Below are 16,823 nucleotides of genomic sequence, written 5' to 3' on the forward strand. Positions count from 1 at the left end.
ACAACATACACATAAAGGGAAAGGAAATTTAAAAAGGAAACCGCTATTGAAGATCCGGGTATATTCCTGCCCTTGAGATATGAGGTAAAAAAAAAAAAAATCAATAAATCCAAAACTCCAGTACCTTTTTTCTTCACATAGGAATAAAAAAATAAAAATAAAAGAATAGGAAACTATCGCCAGCCAAACAGTTTTGCTTTCCACCCCTTCTTTACTTCTTCCCAGCTTTTCCTCTTGGTTTCCCGAGCTCTTTCTCGCTCCATCATCTTCAGCCTTGCCGCTAGTTCTTCGGCATCGACTTGTGCTATCTGTGCTGCTGCATCGGCCGGATGAAGTCCAACTCCTAGGATACTTGCAGCACTGCTACCGGGAGCGGTAGTAGTGCTGCTGTTGAGAAACCAGCTGCTGCGCTTTGAGTTAGGGCTGGTCCATTGATTCTCGGGGATGAGCAATGGAGGCGGCGCTATTCGCATCATTTCGATCGTGACATCGCCGTTAGGAGCGGTGGATTCGGAATAAATCCAATGACTGCCGATTTCGAGGCTAGGTAAGGGATGCTTGGTGGGAATAGTATTCCATGCAGATGGCGGATTATTGAAAGCGTTGATATGTGCCCCAGTTCCTGCAGGTCTAAAGTCAAGATTCAAGCTCTCGAATCCAACTACTGTATGTCCATATGAGATCACACCAAGGTCAGGGGCGTATCTCGTCTCGGTATTCTTCTCAACTGGATCTGCGCCTTTGTCGGGGGATTGCAAGTATCGGATTGTGGCAGGCCCTCCGAATATCGGATAAATCATTACCTGACCCAGAATACCCCCGCCCCTGTACTCCTCGCACCGGATAGAACCCCAGATAATCACGGAATCTCCACTGGGAGAGAAGAACATTTCCATATCTCTTTCTGGGACAAGACTGAAATATGGTGCTACGATGAAATTAAAAGCACATGAGACCTTTCCAGACGTAGCTTGAACGAGTACCACTCGGTGAAGGTTTTCATGGTCTGGAAACTGATGATGCGGGAATTTCTGGGCGAGCAACAGATGAAAACCCGAAGTATCTGGCTTGAGGGAGATCAGAGTAGCTGGTGAGATACTGAGCTGCAGCTCAAGCAGCTCTGTCTCTGTCGATAAGTCATTGCTTGAGGTTAGGGCATGAAATCGCATAATCATAATTCTGCTCCCTCCACTATTGTCAAGAGAGTTTAAAAACGCAATATAATGTTCGTTAAAAACTGGTTGGAGCCTCCTTCGCCCCGCCGTAGAATCGTTCTCAACAACACCATGGAAAACAGATGTATTTATATTAGCGGACCACAAAGTTCTTCCATTTCCGCCGTCTCTACAGTCGGTTAGGATAAACATTGATGAATTATCGCCTCTGCTGTATACTAAAAGGACTTTGCCGCGGTTCATATATATCCCGGACAATTCCTCGCGAGGAATAGAGACATGGATATCTTGGCCATTGATTAGGTTCCGTACAGTGATCCGGACCGACATTAGGTTGTCTTCGGCGTACGCTGTCAAAAAGTAACCCTCATCGGAATCTGTGTCTACCAGTCGGAACCCATCTGGCGGAAAAATCTCCGGTACTGCATAGCTATCCATGTGTGGTGGGGCCGGAAAAGCCACCTCCCAATTCAGTGACCATTTGCCCGTTTTCAGCCGATGAAGGCGGCTACAAACCGCGTTGAAATCATCGTATCGTTTTTTGCCCGCAGTCGCTGTTGTCGCGTCGTACGTCTCCTGCGCGAACGGGAAAAAGTGGCCGAGCAACGAAGCACATAGGGTCGGTTGCGAAAAGGCGGTGTTCCAGTCCCGGCAGACATGTCGTATAGAAGCGATATCGCGGAGCTGGAGCTGTCCTTTTGTGACGATCGCCGCAAGGACGTTAAGTGGGAGCGTGGGTAGCGACATATGGAAAGTTCGGGTTTAGGGTGGAGTGTTGAGGATGGAGGTGAGAGACATCATGTAATAACTCACCAACAGCCTGGAGCGATAGGATGTGGTGGTGGAAGTGGTGGTGGTGGTAGCTAGGTGGGTAGTGGTGACGTCGGAGGAGAGGGGCCTTGATGTTGTAATTAAATACTTTCTGTCCTGCTGTGCTTTTTGCCAAAATCCTTTCCGCGTAAATCTACTTTATGGGCGTGTGCTTCTTGCTTGGGGTCCAAAAAGAAAAATGACGGGAGAGAGAGGAGCGTGAATAAGACAGGAGAGAGAGAGAAAAAAGTTGGACGTTCCCTGGGTATGTTACAAGGTTCTTCCCCACATTCATACCCCCCGCTGCTGCTTGCTATATAATGCTGTCGGCTGGCTAATTCGACACGTAAGGTTGACAGCAGTTCTTGTGTTGCGCGATATCCTGGCTGCTTGATATGTAGGGAAGGAAAGAGTAGGAAAGGAGCGTATGAAGAAGAAGGTTGAACAGAGAAGTAAGTTGTAAGACAGCTCAGAAAGAAAGGAAGAGAGGAACAGCACAACGGTAAAAAAAAAGCTACAAGGAAGAAGGAGTTCATTTGTTGTAACTCATTGCTGCTATGGAAAGAACGGCCCTTAGTAAGTGCGTCTAAGGTGCTAATTAGCTACTGAGGATGAAGTCACCTCGCTGATGCAATTTCGCTTGTCAGGCACAGCAGCATGGGTTGTCCCGTACGCGCATGTCTATCGATGCCCGATAAAGGGAATGGCAAAACATGAAGGCAAGCCACGTTATCATAAAGAGATTGACAGCGGGGAGAGTGAGGTGAGGGTGAGTCTTGTCTGTGCGAGGTATTTTCCTCTTACTAGGCAGTCGCAGAGACAGCCAATAGTCTGGTAGAATGGCAACGGTATGTACTCTAGAGCCTGCAGCCACATCTAGAGTTGGGAACTGGGGAGCTCAATTGGTCTTTATCATATGTTAAACCTCTAAGGTGATATTTGTGGGATGCTGCGTGATCTTTTATTATGCAGGGCTCTAGCTCTGCGTAATCTTTTATGATCATCTACCTATTCCTTGAGGTTTAGAGTACTTGCATGGAAACTACATATGTAGACAATAGGACACTTTCCTCATGATCGAGATTCATCTGACTATCCTCTCTTGTCCGAATTATAGACCATTGTACCTACACTACTGGCAGAGTTCCGCAGCAGTATTCAACTCTACCTGGAGATTTTCTGACAGCTCAGCTTGAGATGTGGAGCACTAACTGGACTAGTTATTTACCAGCAAGTTGTCGAGGCCCGAATGTTCCTATTAAGTACTCGGACTCGGACTCGGAATGAGACAACACTACCTACCCGAGTCATACTCTATGATCAGTATCGAATCAGACTCTGTGAAGTACCGAATCATCTAAGAAACAGTGTCGGATTACTAGCGATGCCGAGAATTCTAGCTATGGATTATTACGCCTATTATTCTCCGGCCAGTGCTTGGTCACTGCACTAAACTTATATTGGCAATTTTATATAACTCTACAGGCGACCCCTCTGCCTCCGATATTTGGGGAATACGGAAGATACGTGATCAGCATCCAGGTGATTAAGTGCTAGCAACGTTCGAGCAAATAGGCAGAAACAAAAACAAATACGGCCGATCGATATCTCTGAGACACTTCTAAGGCCGAAGTGCACGATGATGTTCAAAACTATATCCTATCGGAGAATTTTCCGCTTTCGCTCTCGAACGGGAAGCTGTTGGTACCTACTTTATGTGATAGGTATCGTGGAATTACGCGACATGGTTTTGGATCCCTACAAATGCATGGTGCAGCAGGTACCTTCCGAGATGCCTTCGGGATCCTTCGAGACATTGGGCGCCTCTTCAGCCCTCAAGCGAAAGACCATTGGGGTTTCCGGAGAAAGTGGAAATACCGATTCTGAGGCCTTTTCTTCCTTAATTCAAACTTTTAATTTCACTTGTGTGCCATCTAGAACATGCTTCTCCAAACCGATAAAGACAAAAAAGTAATACAAAAAACTACAGCCGTGTTCCAAAACGAAGATAAGAAATGTAGGATACAACCCTTGTACAAAGCACATCGCCCCTCCCGCTCTTTCTAACTCCCAGTACCCCTCGCTGCCCCACAAACAGAACAAAAAAGCAGAAAGTCAAAAACTAAAAGTTATATTCAAACAAAGCAGCGTTTTTATTAAACAGCTTTCTTCAGCGGTCTCCTCAAATATTCGAACAACGCCAGTCAAGATCTATTCTGAAGAGTCCTCTCTCTTTACCCTCCTTCTGCCCTCAGTATCAAGCGATTGCAAGCTGATAGCATCATCATCATCATAGCCCCTGGTCTTGTTCGTTCGGCCAGCAAAAGCGACGTTGCCGTTGCTGTCACTGAGGAACTCTCGTAGGCGTTGCTGTTTCGATACAGTTAGCGTATATTTTCATATAGTTGTAGGAGTATAGGACGAGGGAACAAACCTTTCCGATATCTACGGCCTGTTGGCTCATAGCATTGCTAACTTGATAGATTGGTCCCCACAGGTTCGTCCTGTATATGACATAAACCACAAAGCAACACAATAACAAGAAAGCGAAGTACACTGGGCTCCTCAACACGGCCCAGATCTCATTCCACCCAAGCGCGAGCACCAATCCCCACATGAACATCGGGATCTGGGCCACACCATTAATAGTGCTGCGCTTCGCCTCTACAAAAACCGCATCGGCCATACGCTTGAATCTTTGATGCAGATCAATCCGCTTTGATTCGGAAATAACCTCAAACTCGTCTTTGGAAGGTCCAAGCTCTTCAAGGTCTTCCTCATAGTCTGCAGGTGCATCGCCGAGGAATTCAGCCAGCGGAGGCCGTTCTCCACTCGATAGGCGCATCTCAGAAACGAGCGGAATGAGCTTCAGGGTAGCGTCAAGGGCCTTTGTGTAGGAGCCTTCAATATCATCGGTTGGTTTCCAGACGCGGGGAACACCTGTTTCATCGTATCTGAAACGGTCTTCGAATCTGTCAATTATTAGCAATTGTCCGGAAAGCAATATAAAACAAGCGTGAGACACACTTCTCGCGAAGCTTCAACAAAAGGTTTCCCTCATGAACTTCTTCGTCAATCTTAGCCTTTAACACTCCCCAGGCCTTCTTCTTCAACCTCCAAGCACCAATGTCTCTTTCCTTCTCGCTAGCATTAAAGCTGGTCGCCCGACTCAAAAAGGTGTCAACTCCGTCGCCTACAACACCAATCCACACGTTCCAAACACGGTCCCAAAGGCCCCCCTTTTCCCTAGTGTTGTCTTCCATCCGCCTGAACTCAAGCTCGATCGGCTCGATGAGTTTTGCCTTGATGGCTTTCTCAAGCCTGGACACAAGTCGCTTCATTTCTTCTCCTCGTAAACGTCCTGCAACTGCATCGAGGTCTTTTTGCAAACCCTCGAGCTCTTTTTCATAATTAGACCACTCAGCGGTCGGTCCGGCGATGTAGCATTCGGATGCCTCTGTAATGAAAGCATTTACCACCTTACTCCTTGTCTCATCCACAACCTCGGCAAAATCATAAGATGCAGTCCCGGCATGAGCAGCTGAGTTTGCTTTCTTGAGGATGGCGGTGATCTCCTCAGTAAATTCTGCGAGCGCTCTCTTAGAAAGTGCGGTGAACTGGTTGATAACCAACACTCTCAGGCGGCCCTCAAGACCTGCGCGTAATTCATCCCTCTTTCGCCCAAAAACGCCCTTGTGATACCTCCCGCCGGCCTCTTCAAAGCCACCAACCGCTTCTCCGAGCGCTTTCTTCATCGCAGGACCAAGCCCGTCGAGTACTCCGCCCTTCTTGGATAGCTCCTCGAATGGCTGGATAATCTCATTGAAACCGGCAACGCAAGACGCTGCAATCTCGTCACATCGGAACTGGGCAAGCAGTTCCTGTTGCGAGGGGAGATCTAGATCCTTATTTGAAACAATTTGCTCCCACACACCTTCAGCATAAAGCGGGAAACCATCTGCAGGTATCCGTCTATGGTAGGCTGGAAGGAAAACACCGTTATTTTTATCATCGATAGGTGAACCGTCGCTCAGCACCTGTACATCTACACCCTCTCGGAACTTTGTTCTCAAAGCCTTTGTCTCTTCCAAAAACCTTTCAGGCTGAAGAATCTTGTGCGGGAGCGCAGCGAATTGGAAATCGAAGAAATCTGTAATTTCTGATTCTTCCATACCAGCGGGTTTGGAAAGAGATGACCAGATCTTATTAAGATCTGCCATGAGAGTGGATTTAAGACCCTCAAGAGGCGTATGACCGATGTGGTCACGAATCACAAAGAAAAGAAGTGATCGATGGGTGGTACTGTATTAATGTCAGCATCCTGTAAAAACCAAAAAGGTCAAGAAAAAGCACTTTTTGTCCTTCAAAAACAAACCCAAATTAACCTCAAATACAGTCTTCAATAAACCCATATTGGCTCCTTGATAGAGACCAACCTGGTGCTCCCAGATGTTGACAATCTATTTGCCCATAAATATTAGCCGTGGTGCCCAAAACTCAGTGAACAAGCATTTTTTTCCGTAGTGCTCATTATAACCCAACAACCAATCAGCGAAAGATGCGCAACCCACCAAAACCTCACTGGTAGCCAATGCAAATAAGGCACTTTTCCTTTCAAAGTCCTGGTCCTCTCCTCTCTCGCGACCATCGGTTCCCTCCACATCCATAACCAAAATATTATTTGTCATACCCCCTTCTCTATTGGCTACTAGCTGCTCATGATCCTGTTCGTCAAGAGCCCTCGACATCCAAATTCCCTTGGTAGTCTGTCTGCGAGCAGCCTCGTCCATAACTGAGAAGTGGGTTCCGAAGAGATGGTTGAGAAGGGTCGATTTTCCCGTTGACTGGGATCCAAATACAGCGACAACATGGTAGTTGAAACCCGCACTGATCAAGTTCTGAATAGCGAGGTATGTGGGGAGGTTCGGTCTAGGCAGAAGGGGCGTTAGAATAAGCTTTCCGGGGGATAAATGCGCGGAGAAAAAAGGGGACACGATGTGAAATGAAAAGGTGATCAACGCAGGGAAGCATACGTAAACTCCTTGTCCTCATCGATAACCTGAACGCCTTTCTCGTAAGTCTTGTAGTCTTCATCGCTGATATTCATTTTTGACCCCAAGTGGCCGTTCATCCCGCCTCCACCGTTCATGACGGACATTCTCTCGGACGTGGTGAGCTTGTGAGCGTTGAATATTATTGATTAAGGATACAGTCAATTACAAGGCTGAGGTTGAGGGGATAGAGAACAGTGAAAAACTGTGAAAGGGGCAGTATTAGGGCCTAGGAGGGTGAAGTGGTGACAGAGAAGAGAGAGAGAAGGATGTCAAGGCTGGAGGGCGATCTTGTAATTGTAGGTGTAGGGGATGGACAATCCAAGCTTCCGGGGACATCTGGTCTTTGCGTTATGGGTGGAAGCCACACCACATGACTGAGCCTCATCATGTGGCTTGATCATATTTGCGTCACCACATACCCGAAGACAACCACAGACGTGTCGAGTGGACATGGGTGAACCCCTAGCAGCATCAAATTCATCTTTTCTTCCATCCATCCCACCGTCCCTTCCATCCGCAGCAAAACTCTTGGGTCCACGTATCATATGTTATCGTTCGTTGAAGCCCATATGCACCGAAGCCGCTGCAGTCCCCTTTATTCTTCATCATCCAATCTCAATCAAGAAAGTGACAACGTATCATGACGATCATCCACCAACTGGAATACCAGATGCCTGTCACAGCAAAGACAAACATCCGCGCCCGGGAAAAAACCTACCTATCGAGAGTAAGAATGGCGGATGGTGCACCTCCCCTGATCCAGGTTTAACCTTGAGCACATGTCGGCAGGCAGAGCAGAGTAGATGAGTACATAATAATGTATGCATCATGAATCGCTACTCAGCCTGTTGCCTCGGAGTTACTACAGATAATTTCTACAGTATTCAGCCGTAACGGTGGAGCTGAGGGTGCTCGACTTCTGGCCTTTGAGGGGTCGCTTTTAGGATTCTAAATCTGTCTGAAAATGCCTTCTGGAATTTTCGCCCCTAACTAGTCTGAATTGATGGATGGATGCATGGACGTTTGTTCTAGCATGTGCCGTACAGCGGCATAAAGCAATGGATGTACCTGCTTTGTACCAAGCATAAGAAAAACGAACACCAATAATATCAGAGTGTTACTTGCATCAAGGGGACGAAATTTTGGCCTCATCTACCTTTTTGAAATTCCGAATTGGTCCTCACCTGTATGATACTTAGACCATCTAGGACAAATCCAATGAACCAAGAGACAATTGCAACAGGCCACGAGCTACATACACTAACTTGAGAACCAGCGCAACTGGCTTTATCGGTTGTCGTAGTGGGATAGAACTCAACCTTTCTGGGCTTTAAGATGGAGATTTGCGGTAGTTCCGAGTGATATCCGGTGTCTCAGTCGTCGTATGTATTACAAAATTTCATCAAGTACATGTAGTAATCCCCACAAACCGGGCAAAATGTAGCAAGAGCTGGATACGGAATCCAATAATGCCAGGAAGCAGCCGTTCTTCGTTTTTCCGTGGCCAACATTCACAAATCGAATGTTTTAGCCTTCCTAGTGCGTTATCGTGCCAAGACACATACAATGCCAAAATTCGGTTACATGGTCAATTGATCTCGCTGCAAACAGCACATTCACAGCCTAAAATGGCTATATACTCCTCGGGTGCCAGGAGTTTTCTGAGTTGTCATTTTTTATGTTCCTGGCTTTGAGCAGGTTTTTGACCGGAGATGGTGCGCGATAAGCACTGATCTAACAAGCATAAAATGCTCAAGATTTTTGCACAAGCAACCTCGCTCGAGCATTACAGGTGGTTCTATGAAGAGCGAGCTCGGGCGCGTGGCTCGACCGCTACAAATCTTAAATAATCTGTTTTTGCGGCCGCGGCTTTATTATTAACAGTCTCAACTGATATTACTCCCACAGACCTCATGTCTCAGTATGTTGTATTTATTACGCTCGAACCCGCACAAAAACGCTCGACTTTAGAGCACTGGAGGCAGCGCTCAATTGCTCGAGCATAAATCAAAAGCTGCATACAGTCAGGGTGTACTCATGCGACCCAGCTGCTTGAGAGGTCTCATTGTCATTCTCGGCCACCTCCGCTCACTCAGCTAATCAACAGCCAACTATCACAGTATGAGTATCATACTCGCATCTTTTTGGAATTATAAAGAGGGCATCCCGAGGGCTTTTCTAGGCGCTCAGACCATTATGTGGCCCCTCCAAAGTGGGAAACTTCAGTGGCACCAGCGGAAGAAATCCAATATAACAATACCACGTTTTTTGACACGTACACGAAACATAACTCATCTTCACATGCCTTTATCTAAAATTCATTTCTACCTAGGATGATAATTCTCGGTAATCGGCGGGATGAGGCGAAAGAGAAGGAGGGGCAGCGTGGGCACCTCGTTCGGTATAAATCCTTCTCTGGTTTAAATTCCCGAAGTCTTCGGTACTGAATAGAAAATAAGAAGAAAAGAAAATGAAAGTAGGCGTGTCTAGGCCACACACCCCTCATCGTTGGTAGTGATACGTGCTATGGCGTAGATGGCAAACTTTTTGGAGTCACCTATGCCTACATGGCTTCCTTAGTAATTGACACAAAGAATGGTACTGTGGAAAAAATACTCATAACTGGGAACTCATGCATGATAAAGGAACATCCTTATCTTAAGGACGGGGAGTGTGGGGTCACAGTTGATCACTCGGCGACATTTGAGTGGTTACAGGATTAATCTGAGATTCAATTGATAGAATTGGCCACTTTGGGGGTTTATTTACTACGCCTGACACAACCTCAGTGTTCCTTCTGGATATAAAGGGCCAAAGAAGTATTTTGATATATTAGAGCGCGCCTGGAGCGATCCCAGGGTACATAGGTCGTTTCAGGGAAAGGCTTTAGGCTCTGTTCGGACGGACGCCAATACCATGGTATTCACCCAAATAGGAAGGTGTGCGAATCAACGTAGTATTTGAGTGCTTGGATGGCCAAAGTTCCTGGTTTTGATACCATGAAAACCCTACAAAATGTCGTGGTTTCAACAAACACATCTGGGGTTTAATTCTTGTGGTTTCTCGATGTTTTCATGCTTCTACTCAGTAATATTTCATCTCCATCTGAACGCTCTTGTATTTGGGCATTACTCAGGCTTACCTCAGAGCACATTACCAGGCAGTCAGATTTACCACATTATTAAATACCACGTCCGTTCAAAAAGAGATGTAGCTCTTATTACCTGAAGGAAGATCGCCAGTTCATTATGGGGAATTCCTAATGTAGCTAACTTGATAGTACCTAGCTCATCAATCAATGGGTCCAACCGTTCAGTGGACCATACTGGCATTGAGCTCATGAGAAATATCTTGGCTAATCAGCATCCCCAGGTAGAGAACCAGTTATAACCTAAAACTAGGTCCCGATACGAAAATCCAAAATTTAATGTTCTTTGAACGCCTACCCAAAAAGACAGAAAACCCTCGAACGTCTCCACAATATCGAACTCCGCCCAACCCCGTCCATTTTTTTTTCTCTTATGAAATAATAAGGAAAAGAAAATGAGATATCAAAAAACAGCATAGGGAAACTTATAAGAAGATACGTAAAGTAGGAACAATAGACGCCAGCTAACCCATCAAATACTCCAATACAAAGCTAGTTCCGCGGTGTCACCACTTAAATCACACACCTTGGCGACAAAGAGAAGTATGCATATACTACCACAAAAAGCCAATATCTAGCTCAGCAACTCATCTCTTAGGAAATTTGGACTTATGTTGCGCCTGCGAATTACCTCTGGGGGAGAAAATTCCAACCGGAATCGTCGATTTCTCTCCCGCTCTGCCTCTTCCCATTCGATCACCTCTTGCTCAGGTGCCCAAAAGGTCTCAGAGGGCGGAGTACTTACAACCCTGGATTTATTCCACCAATCATATTCTTCGTCGTCCGAAAAACGAGTGATGGACTGTAGTTTATTTTCCGTCTCAGAATGAGAGCTGGGTGCCGCTTGATGAGTCTGGCTGAGGGAACTTTCCGATACTGGCTGTAGTCCGGGGAAAACCGTCTCGAGGTTAGGTGCGTCAGGAAGTTGTTGATTAGAGAGAGAATTGGGGACTGAAAGTGGTGGAGTTGAAGAGCAAATTGCACGGAGATGGGGGAGACAAGATGCACCTTCCCCGTGTCTCTCGGGCCTTGTCTCTACTGCGAACTCCCATCTCTCGCGCTCACGGCATATGGAATAATAATTCGACGGTCCTTGGGCGGTTGCGCTGGGAAGTTGGAATGGGTACGGCTTGTGGAAGAAACTTCCGATGCGTGGATAAACAGTATAGCCGTTTGGCTGATCAGTATGGACAGGGAACGCCTGCGAAACCTCAGGACTCGATACAAGAGTATTGAGATGGCTATGCCCGGATTCAGATTCGAGTTCCGTCGAGGGTCTCAGCTGGGGGCCCGGCTCATGAGGATTTAAGAAAAAGTTGGGACCTGGGAAAAACGGCGCCGGTCCGGCCATTGCACAGTGTAGTCGCCCATCGGAGCGTCTACACCGACATTCTTCCCGCCTTTCGACTTCACCAGAGTAGTAGCAGTAACTTTCCTTAAACCTTTACGCACCGTCACCATGTCAGCTCTCTATATCGATCTATATATAGTTATGTGATAGCCAGGAGAATGTGAACGTTTTTTAATACACACCCGCAAATCATGTGCCGGCAGCCAGCGCTAATATTCTCAACAATTGTTCCACAGTCCCTACATCTCTGCCATCCCGGATTCACCTCAAGAAACGGCCTTTCCGACCCCAGGATCGAAATCCGATCAGTGTTAGTCTCTAGCTGAGCTGGGTGCTTACATGACCAGCACGTAATCCCACCACACTGGCACCTGACCGCATTGCGTCTGCCCTCGCGACTGCCTAGATATATGCCGCAGCCCCTTCTGCTACAGTATAATCTATTCGCAGGCGACGTTGATAACTCCATCGACTTTTCGCAGTACAAGTTGAACTCGTATGAGCTAAGAAAGCTTATGGATGTGGCAGTGGAGAGGAATGGGACACCGCAACAGCCGGCGGGCCAGCTGCTTTTGTTCGAGGTTGCTTTCCTGTAGAAGTCCTTGATACAATCGGCGCAGTACTTGTGCTTTGCGGGGCAATGGGCGGCGTACAACACGCAGTTGATTCGATCACTAGGGCAGGTGCGGCAAACAGGTACGTTAGGTCCCGGGAATAATACGAGCCGGGACAGCGCAACGGAATTGTCAGTTGGGGTTGGGAACTCGGGCCAAAACTTTGGTTGTGATGGTTTCCAGTTATCTGTCATTTGTGAAGTGCAGCTGAGGATTTCTGGAGGGTATAATATCACTGGGAGGGAGAGGTGACCGGTGGTCTAAAGCTCGACCTCATGAAGTGCCTTATGGCTTTATAGGTTTTTTAGAAGAGTTGTCATAGAGAATCCAGGGCCGTGGTGTGACATGACGTATACGGATTCTGGTTTCTATTGCGCGGTCATATCTAGAAAACTTTGTTACTATAATTACTTGATGGGTGAATTCGCGATGTATGACGCTAATGGTTTGGTTGGTTTGTCAAAACGCGTTGCAGTCGCGGTTGGACTAGGCCGGAATGGCTGAGTAAATCATACATTAGCGACAGAATTGGGGCCTCGTTAACGGAGCTCAAGACGACAAATTGCCTCCCCGTAGATCATAATAGCTCCTTAAGCTCTGTGAGTGATCAATTATGATCCACGTCTTCTACGTACTGACATCACCCCGCTTGACTAGTCTTTAAAGCCCTGGACAATATTATCTAATATATCGAGTCTTTGATTAGGATTAGGTCTCATTGTTCTCAACCGCACCACCGGGGAACTGTGGTAATCCACTCCGGAAAACCTTTAGTGTCCTTGTACAGTTTCTGGTCCGATACCACCCATATTCCCGGGCCTTGACTGGCCCCAAGGCTTTATGGGATTTGGCCCCGAGATACCCCGAAGCAAATCAGCTAGTGGAATAGTGGCAACTCTGCCGGATGAGCCCTTGGACTCTCATCCCTCTCGATCATGGCCTATTGCAATCATAGACGCAGCGCAATTACAAGGAGGCATAGCTTGATTCGCGGCTTTAACTTCAAAAAACAACCGGCTAAGGCATCTGGAGAATCTGTGATATAGTTTCTAGATCAAAAATTCGGATGTACAAAAAGACTATATTCCCGGAGTTTACGTACTTCTCTTTTGAAGCATCTCGACTTAGCTGGGGTCAATTGGATCAGAGAGATCATGCACCAGCTACTGCGTAGTCAGCGAATATCTCGCTGAGGCGACAGTAAGTATGTCATATCCCGTCGAACCTACCGATCGACCTCGCCCTTCTTGAGTCTCTGCCAATCTTGAATCTCTGCCCATGGAGTTAAATGACTATCATCAAGAACAGGGAACAAAATAGCAGACGCATTGAGATTGGCCACTTATTTTCCTTCGCTTTCTAGTGCGGGGTTGTGTTTGCGATAAAACGGGCATAACAAATCAAGATTTATCGTTGTCGTATGACGGGATGACCGGAGATATATGTGTTGGCTTGAGAATCGCGAGGCCTCGAGGTTCCGGCTTCTTGGGGTGCTGGTTGATGACTGGGGCTTGGCACTGGTCGGTACAAAAACATGTCGTTTTGATGCTTTCCGGTCCCGGGGGTTGGCGCGCGGCTGTTGTTTTGGGGACACAGGCTCAGAACGGAGGATGGTGATTTCAGATCGCAGGTGCCGCTTTTCGGTTTCGACGGCGAAAATCGGTGCATTATACTCAACTGCGAAAGTCTTGTCATTTATCGTGAGCTAGCTGCAAAACAGTGGTGTTTTTTATCCCCAGGGTTGGTTTCTAGTACATAGATCTACCCCCTAGAGTGTTTATCCCCAGGGTCCAACTACATACAAAAACAGAAGAGGAAAAAAACTATCTAGTACAAAAGAATTCGAATGTACATATCTACAAAAAAAACCCACAGTTCCACAAAGAAAACTAACCCTGACCCACCACCCATCGACCCAACCGTAGCTTCACCGGCCCCCAGACCCTCCGTTCCACCGTCGCCAAAAGAATGAGAACGGTGAAACCGGTTAGAGGAGTCATGGTTCCTGATTCGGGGAGAGCCAGCGACTTGAAGAAGTTGGGGGAGGTGCTGCTGGGAAGTAGCAGTATGAAGTTTTGAAAATTTATAGTAAACGACAGTGCCAAGACGAGTGGAATTTTGTCAGCTATTAGAATAGGTAGCATAGTGAAGTCGGGATAGTAGAATATTCTGAATGGTAGCATATTTTTAGTTGGCCAACGTCCCTGAACGAGTTTGTATGCGCAGGTTTTCTCTCAATATATAGTAGCATATGCAGGGCTGTCCTCGATCGACTATATATAAGCCATTATCGAGACCTCACAGTACTTCCTTTTTGGCGCTTTTAAATTTGTTTGGGGACGTTTTGTGCTTTATTAATACATGTACGTTCGGGGCGGGAGTAACATGACTCGGGGCTCCACAGCACAGGAAGGATCAAAACAGCTATTTACAAGTCACAAAATACTATTACTATAATACTATTACAATCACTATAGCCGGATCTCGCTATAAGGATACGCGCTAGAACGGAAAAAAAATACCCTTATAGAGCATATATTCCTATAGGCGAGAGGCGAGTGATATTACATGATCAGTAGCCTAGGCACTGTCAAGAAGTAGGTCCCTGGACGCCGTGAGGCGGCGATAGTTCACAGCACGGCTTCAGGTTCGTGCATGAGAATGTATGCCCTAATCCTACTTTTCCTATAAGGATGTCCATTACTTCGGTTAGGTCCCAATTCAGGACTATAACCACTCTGTCGATCCTGATGAGGCCTTTTGAAGCCGAAACAGAGAGAGTCTGACTAGAGTACATAGACAGACTGCACGACAGACACTACGTGTTTTTTTCCAAAAGTTTTCTCCGGATAGTAAGGTTATCCTAATAGCCAAATATCCAGCTTATTTCCCCACCAGAAACCACCGAGACCGTACCGTCTCAGGATATGATATCCTTATAGAATTTATGTACTTATCCTTACAAACAACATCTTTATAACAAGATCCGACTGTATTTCATAAATGGCTATTATATTAAACATTAAAGAGAGCAAAAGATGGAAATTCTAATTGCGCCAACACTACTATTCGCAACCATTATATTAGACATTAAAGAGAGAGCAAAAGATGTAAATTTCTATTTGCTTCGGCGCTATTACTACTACTATTGGAGCACAAAAGCAGAAAATATTTATTGAAAAGAGAAGGGCGGGGGGGGGAGTATATAAGTAGTTACTCTAATTCCAATTCCTTCACTCACTCAGTAACTAGCTAAGTGCGTACTTATACCGGGGTTCCTCCCTTTACTCTCTAGAAATAGAGGAGGCACGACAAGACAGAAAGAAAGACAAGAAAAGCAAGAAAAGAAAAGACAAGAAAAAGACAAAAGAGACCCTAGCACCCTACCCCCCAACCACACCTAAAGCACAATATCCTCCACCTCCACCCCCTCCTCCTCCTCCCCGCCCATCCCCACCTGCACCAACCCCGCCTCCCCCCTCTCCCTCTCCATCCTCTCCACCATCTCCCTCACCCCCTCGCCCATATCCACCAACACCCCGCCCCCATCCTCATCCTCCTCCTCCTCCGCCACCAGCGCCAACCCCGCCTCCAACCTCTCCTTCTCCCTCTCCGCCTCCCCCCTCTCCCGCTCCAGGAAGTCCGCGCTATACCCAAACTTCCACCGCGCCGCATGCTGTATCAGCAGTCTCAACGACCCGCGGATCGCGTCCTCCGTGATCAGGTAGTGGCAGATACTGCACAGCGCCAGCCCGCAGCCGTCGCACGTGTAGTGCGTCGACGCCGTCGTGATGTCGCACGCGAGACAGGTCCCGGGCGCGGCGTGCTCCGTGAAGTGCGTGTGCGGGAGCTTGTGCAGGTAGTTCTTGTAGAGGTGGGAGGTGGGGGTTAGCTTAGGCGTGTGGGCGGCGGGGGCGGGGAGGAGGAGCGTGGACGCGGGCGGGAGCGGCTTGCGTCGGATGCTGAGGTGGCGGATGGGGGATGGGGGGAGCGGGAGGGGGCGGGTGCGGGTGCGGGGGGTGCCGACGGGGGTTGGGGGGCGCTCGGGGGGCGGGCTGGGGGCGGACTCGCGGGTGTGGCCGTTGGCGGTGGAGATATGCTCGGGATCTTGGTAGAGAGGCTGGACCATGTCGGTGGAGATGAGCTCGACGTTTTGATACGGGGCCCGAGCGATATCTTCGTGATGCTGGGTCTGCACCTCGGCGGTGGTAGAGCTATTTCCGGGGGTAGCTCCCTCCAGCTCAACGCCGGTCATGGAGTCAGACAGCTGGATAAGGGAGCCCAGATACGGCTGCAACAAGTCAGGATCAATCGGGATACCCGGTGGGAGACGGAGCGGTGCAGGAGGGTGCTGGAGACTGTTGTCGAGAGCCGCGTCGTCGACCGGGGCAGCGGGGGGTGGGGGAGAAGACATTCCTCGCTGTTCGTGGTTGGTCTCGTGTGGTGTTTTTACCAGCGGGGATGATGATAATGATGTTTCTGGGATGCTGGGAGTTTGGATGGGATGATGGGAGTTGGCTAGTGGTGGAGGTGAGGTTGGAGACTTGGTGGTGAGTAGGTGGAGGTAGCGTTTGGGCAGCGGAATAGAATGGCGGTGGCCGAGTGATGGGCTGTGATGGGTGGGAGGATGTTGCACAGAGAGAGGTTTGCTGTGGTTTGGGTCTTTTTGAC

General features: G+C 47.7%; 3 protein-coding genes across 3 annotated transcripts; all 3 read right to left on the reverse strand.

The window, feature by feature from the left end:
* Nucleotides 1-173: 173 nt before the first annotated feature.
* On the reverse strand, nt 174-1,922 carry H6S33_010376 (uncharacterized protein; the record flags this gene model as incomplete). The annotated part of the gene is made up of 1 exon (XM_044841754.1): nt 174-1,922. The coding sequence occupies one exon, from the start codon at nt 1,920-1,922 to the stop codon at nt 174-176; it is 1,749 nt and encodes a 582-aa protein (XP_044697519.1).
* Nucleotides 1,923-4,196: 2,274 nt separating this feature from the next.
* Nucleotides 4,197-7,143, reverse strand: H6S33_010377 (uncharacterized protein; the record flags this gene model as incomplete). Its single annotated transcript, XM_044841755.1, has 7 exons — nt 4,197-4,355; nt 4,420-4,489; nt 4,541-4,957; nt 5,013-6,287; nt 6,339-6,445; nt 6,557-6,914; nt 7,019-7,143. The coding sequence occupies 7 exons, from the start codon at nt 7,141-7,143 to the stop codon at nt 4,197-4,199; spliced, it is 2,511 nt and encodes an 836-aa protein (XP_044697520.1).
* Nucleotides 7,144-15,552: 8,409 nt separating this feature from the next.
* Nucleotides 15,553-16,566, reverse strand: H6S33_010378 (uncharacterized protein; the record flags this gene model as incomplete). The annotated part of the gene is made up of 1 exon (XM_044841756.1): nt 15,553-16,566. The coding sequence occupies one exon, from the start codon at nt 16,564-16,566 to the stop codon at nt 15,553-15,555; it is 1,014 nt and encodes a 337-aa protein (XP_044697521.1).
* Nucleotides 16,567-16,823: the final 257 nt, after the last annotated feature.

The sequence above is a fragment of the Morchella sextelata genome (genome assembly GCF_020137385.1).
Source record: "Morchella sextelata strain SCLS chromosome Unknown scls_4, whole genome shotgun sequence".
NCBI classification, from domain to species: Eukaryota; Fungi; Ascomycota; class Pezizomycetes; order Pezizales; family Morchellaceae; genus Morchella; species Morchella sextelata.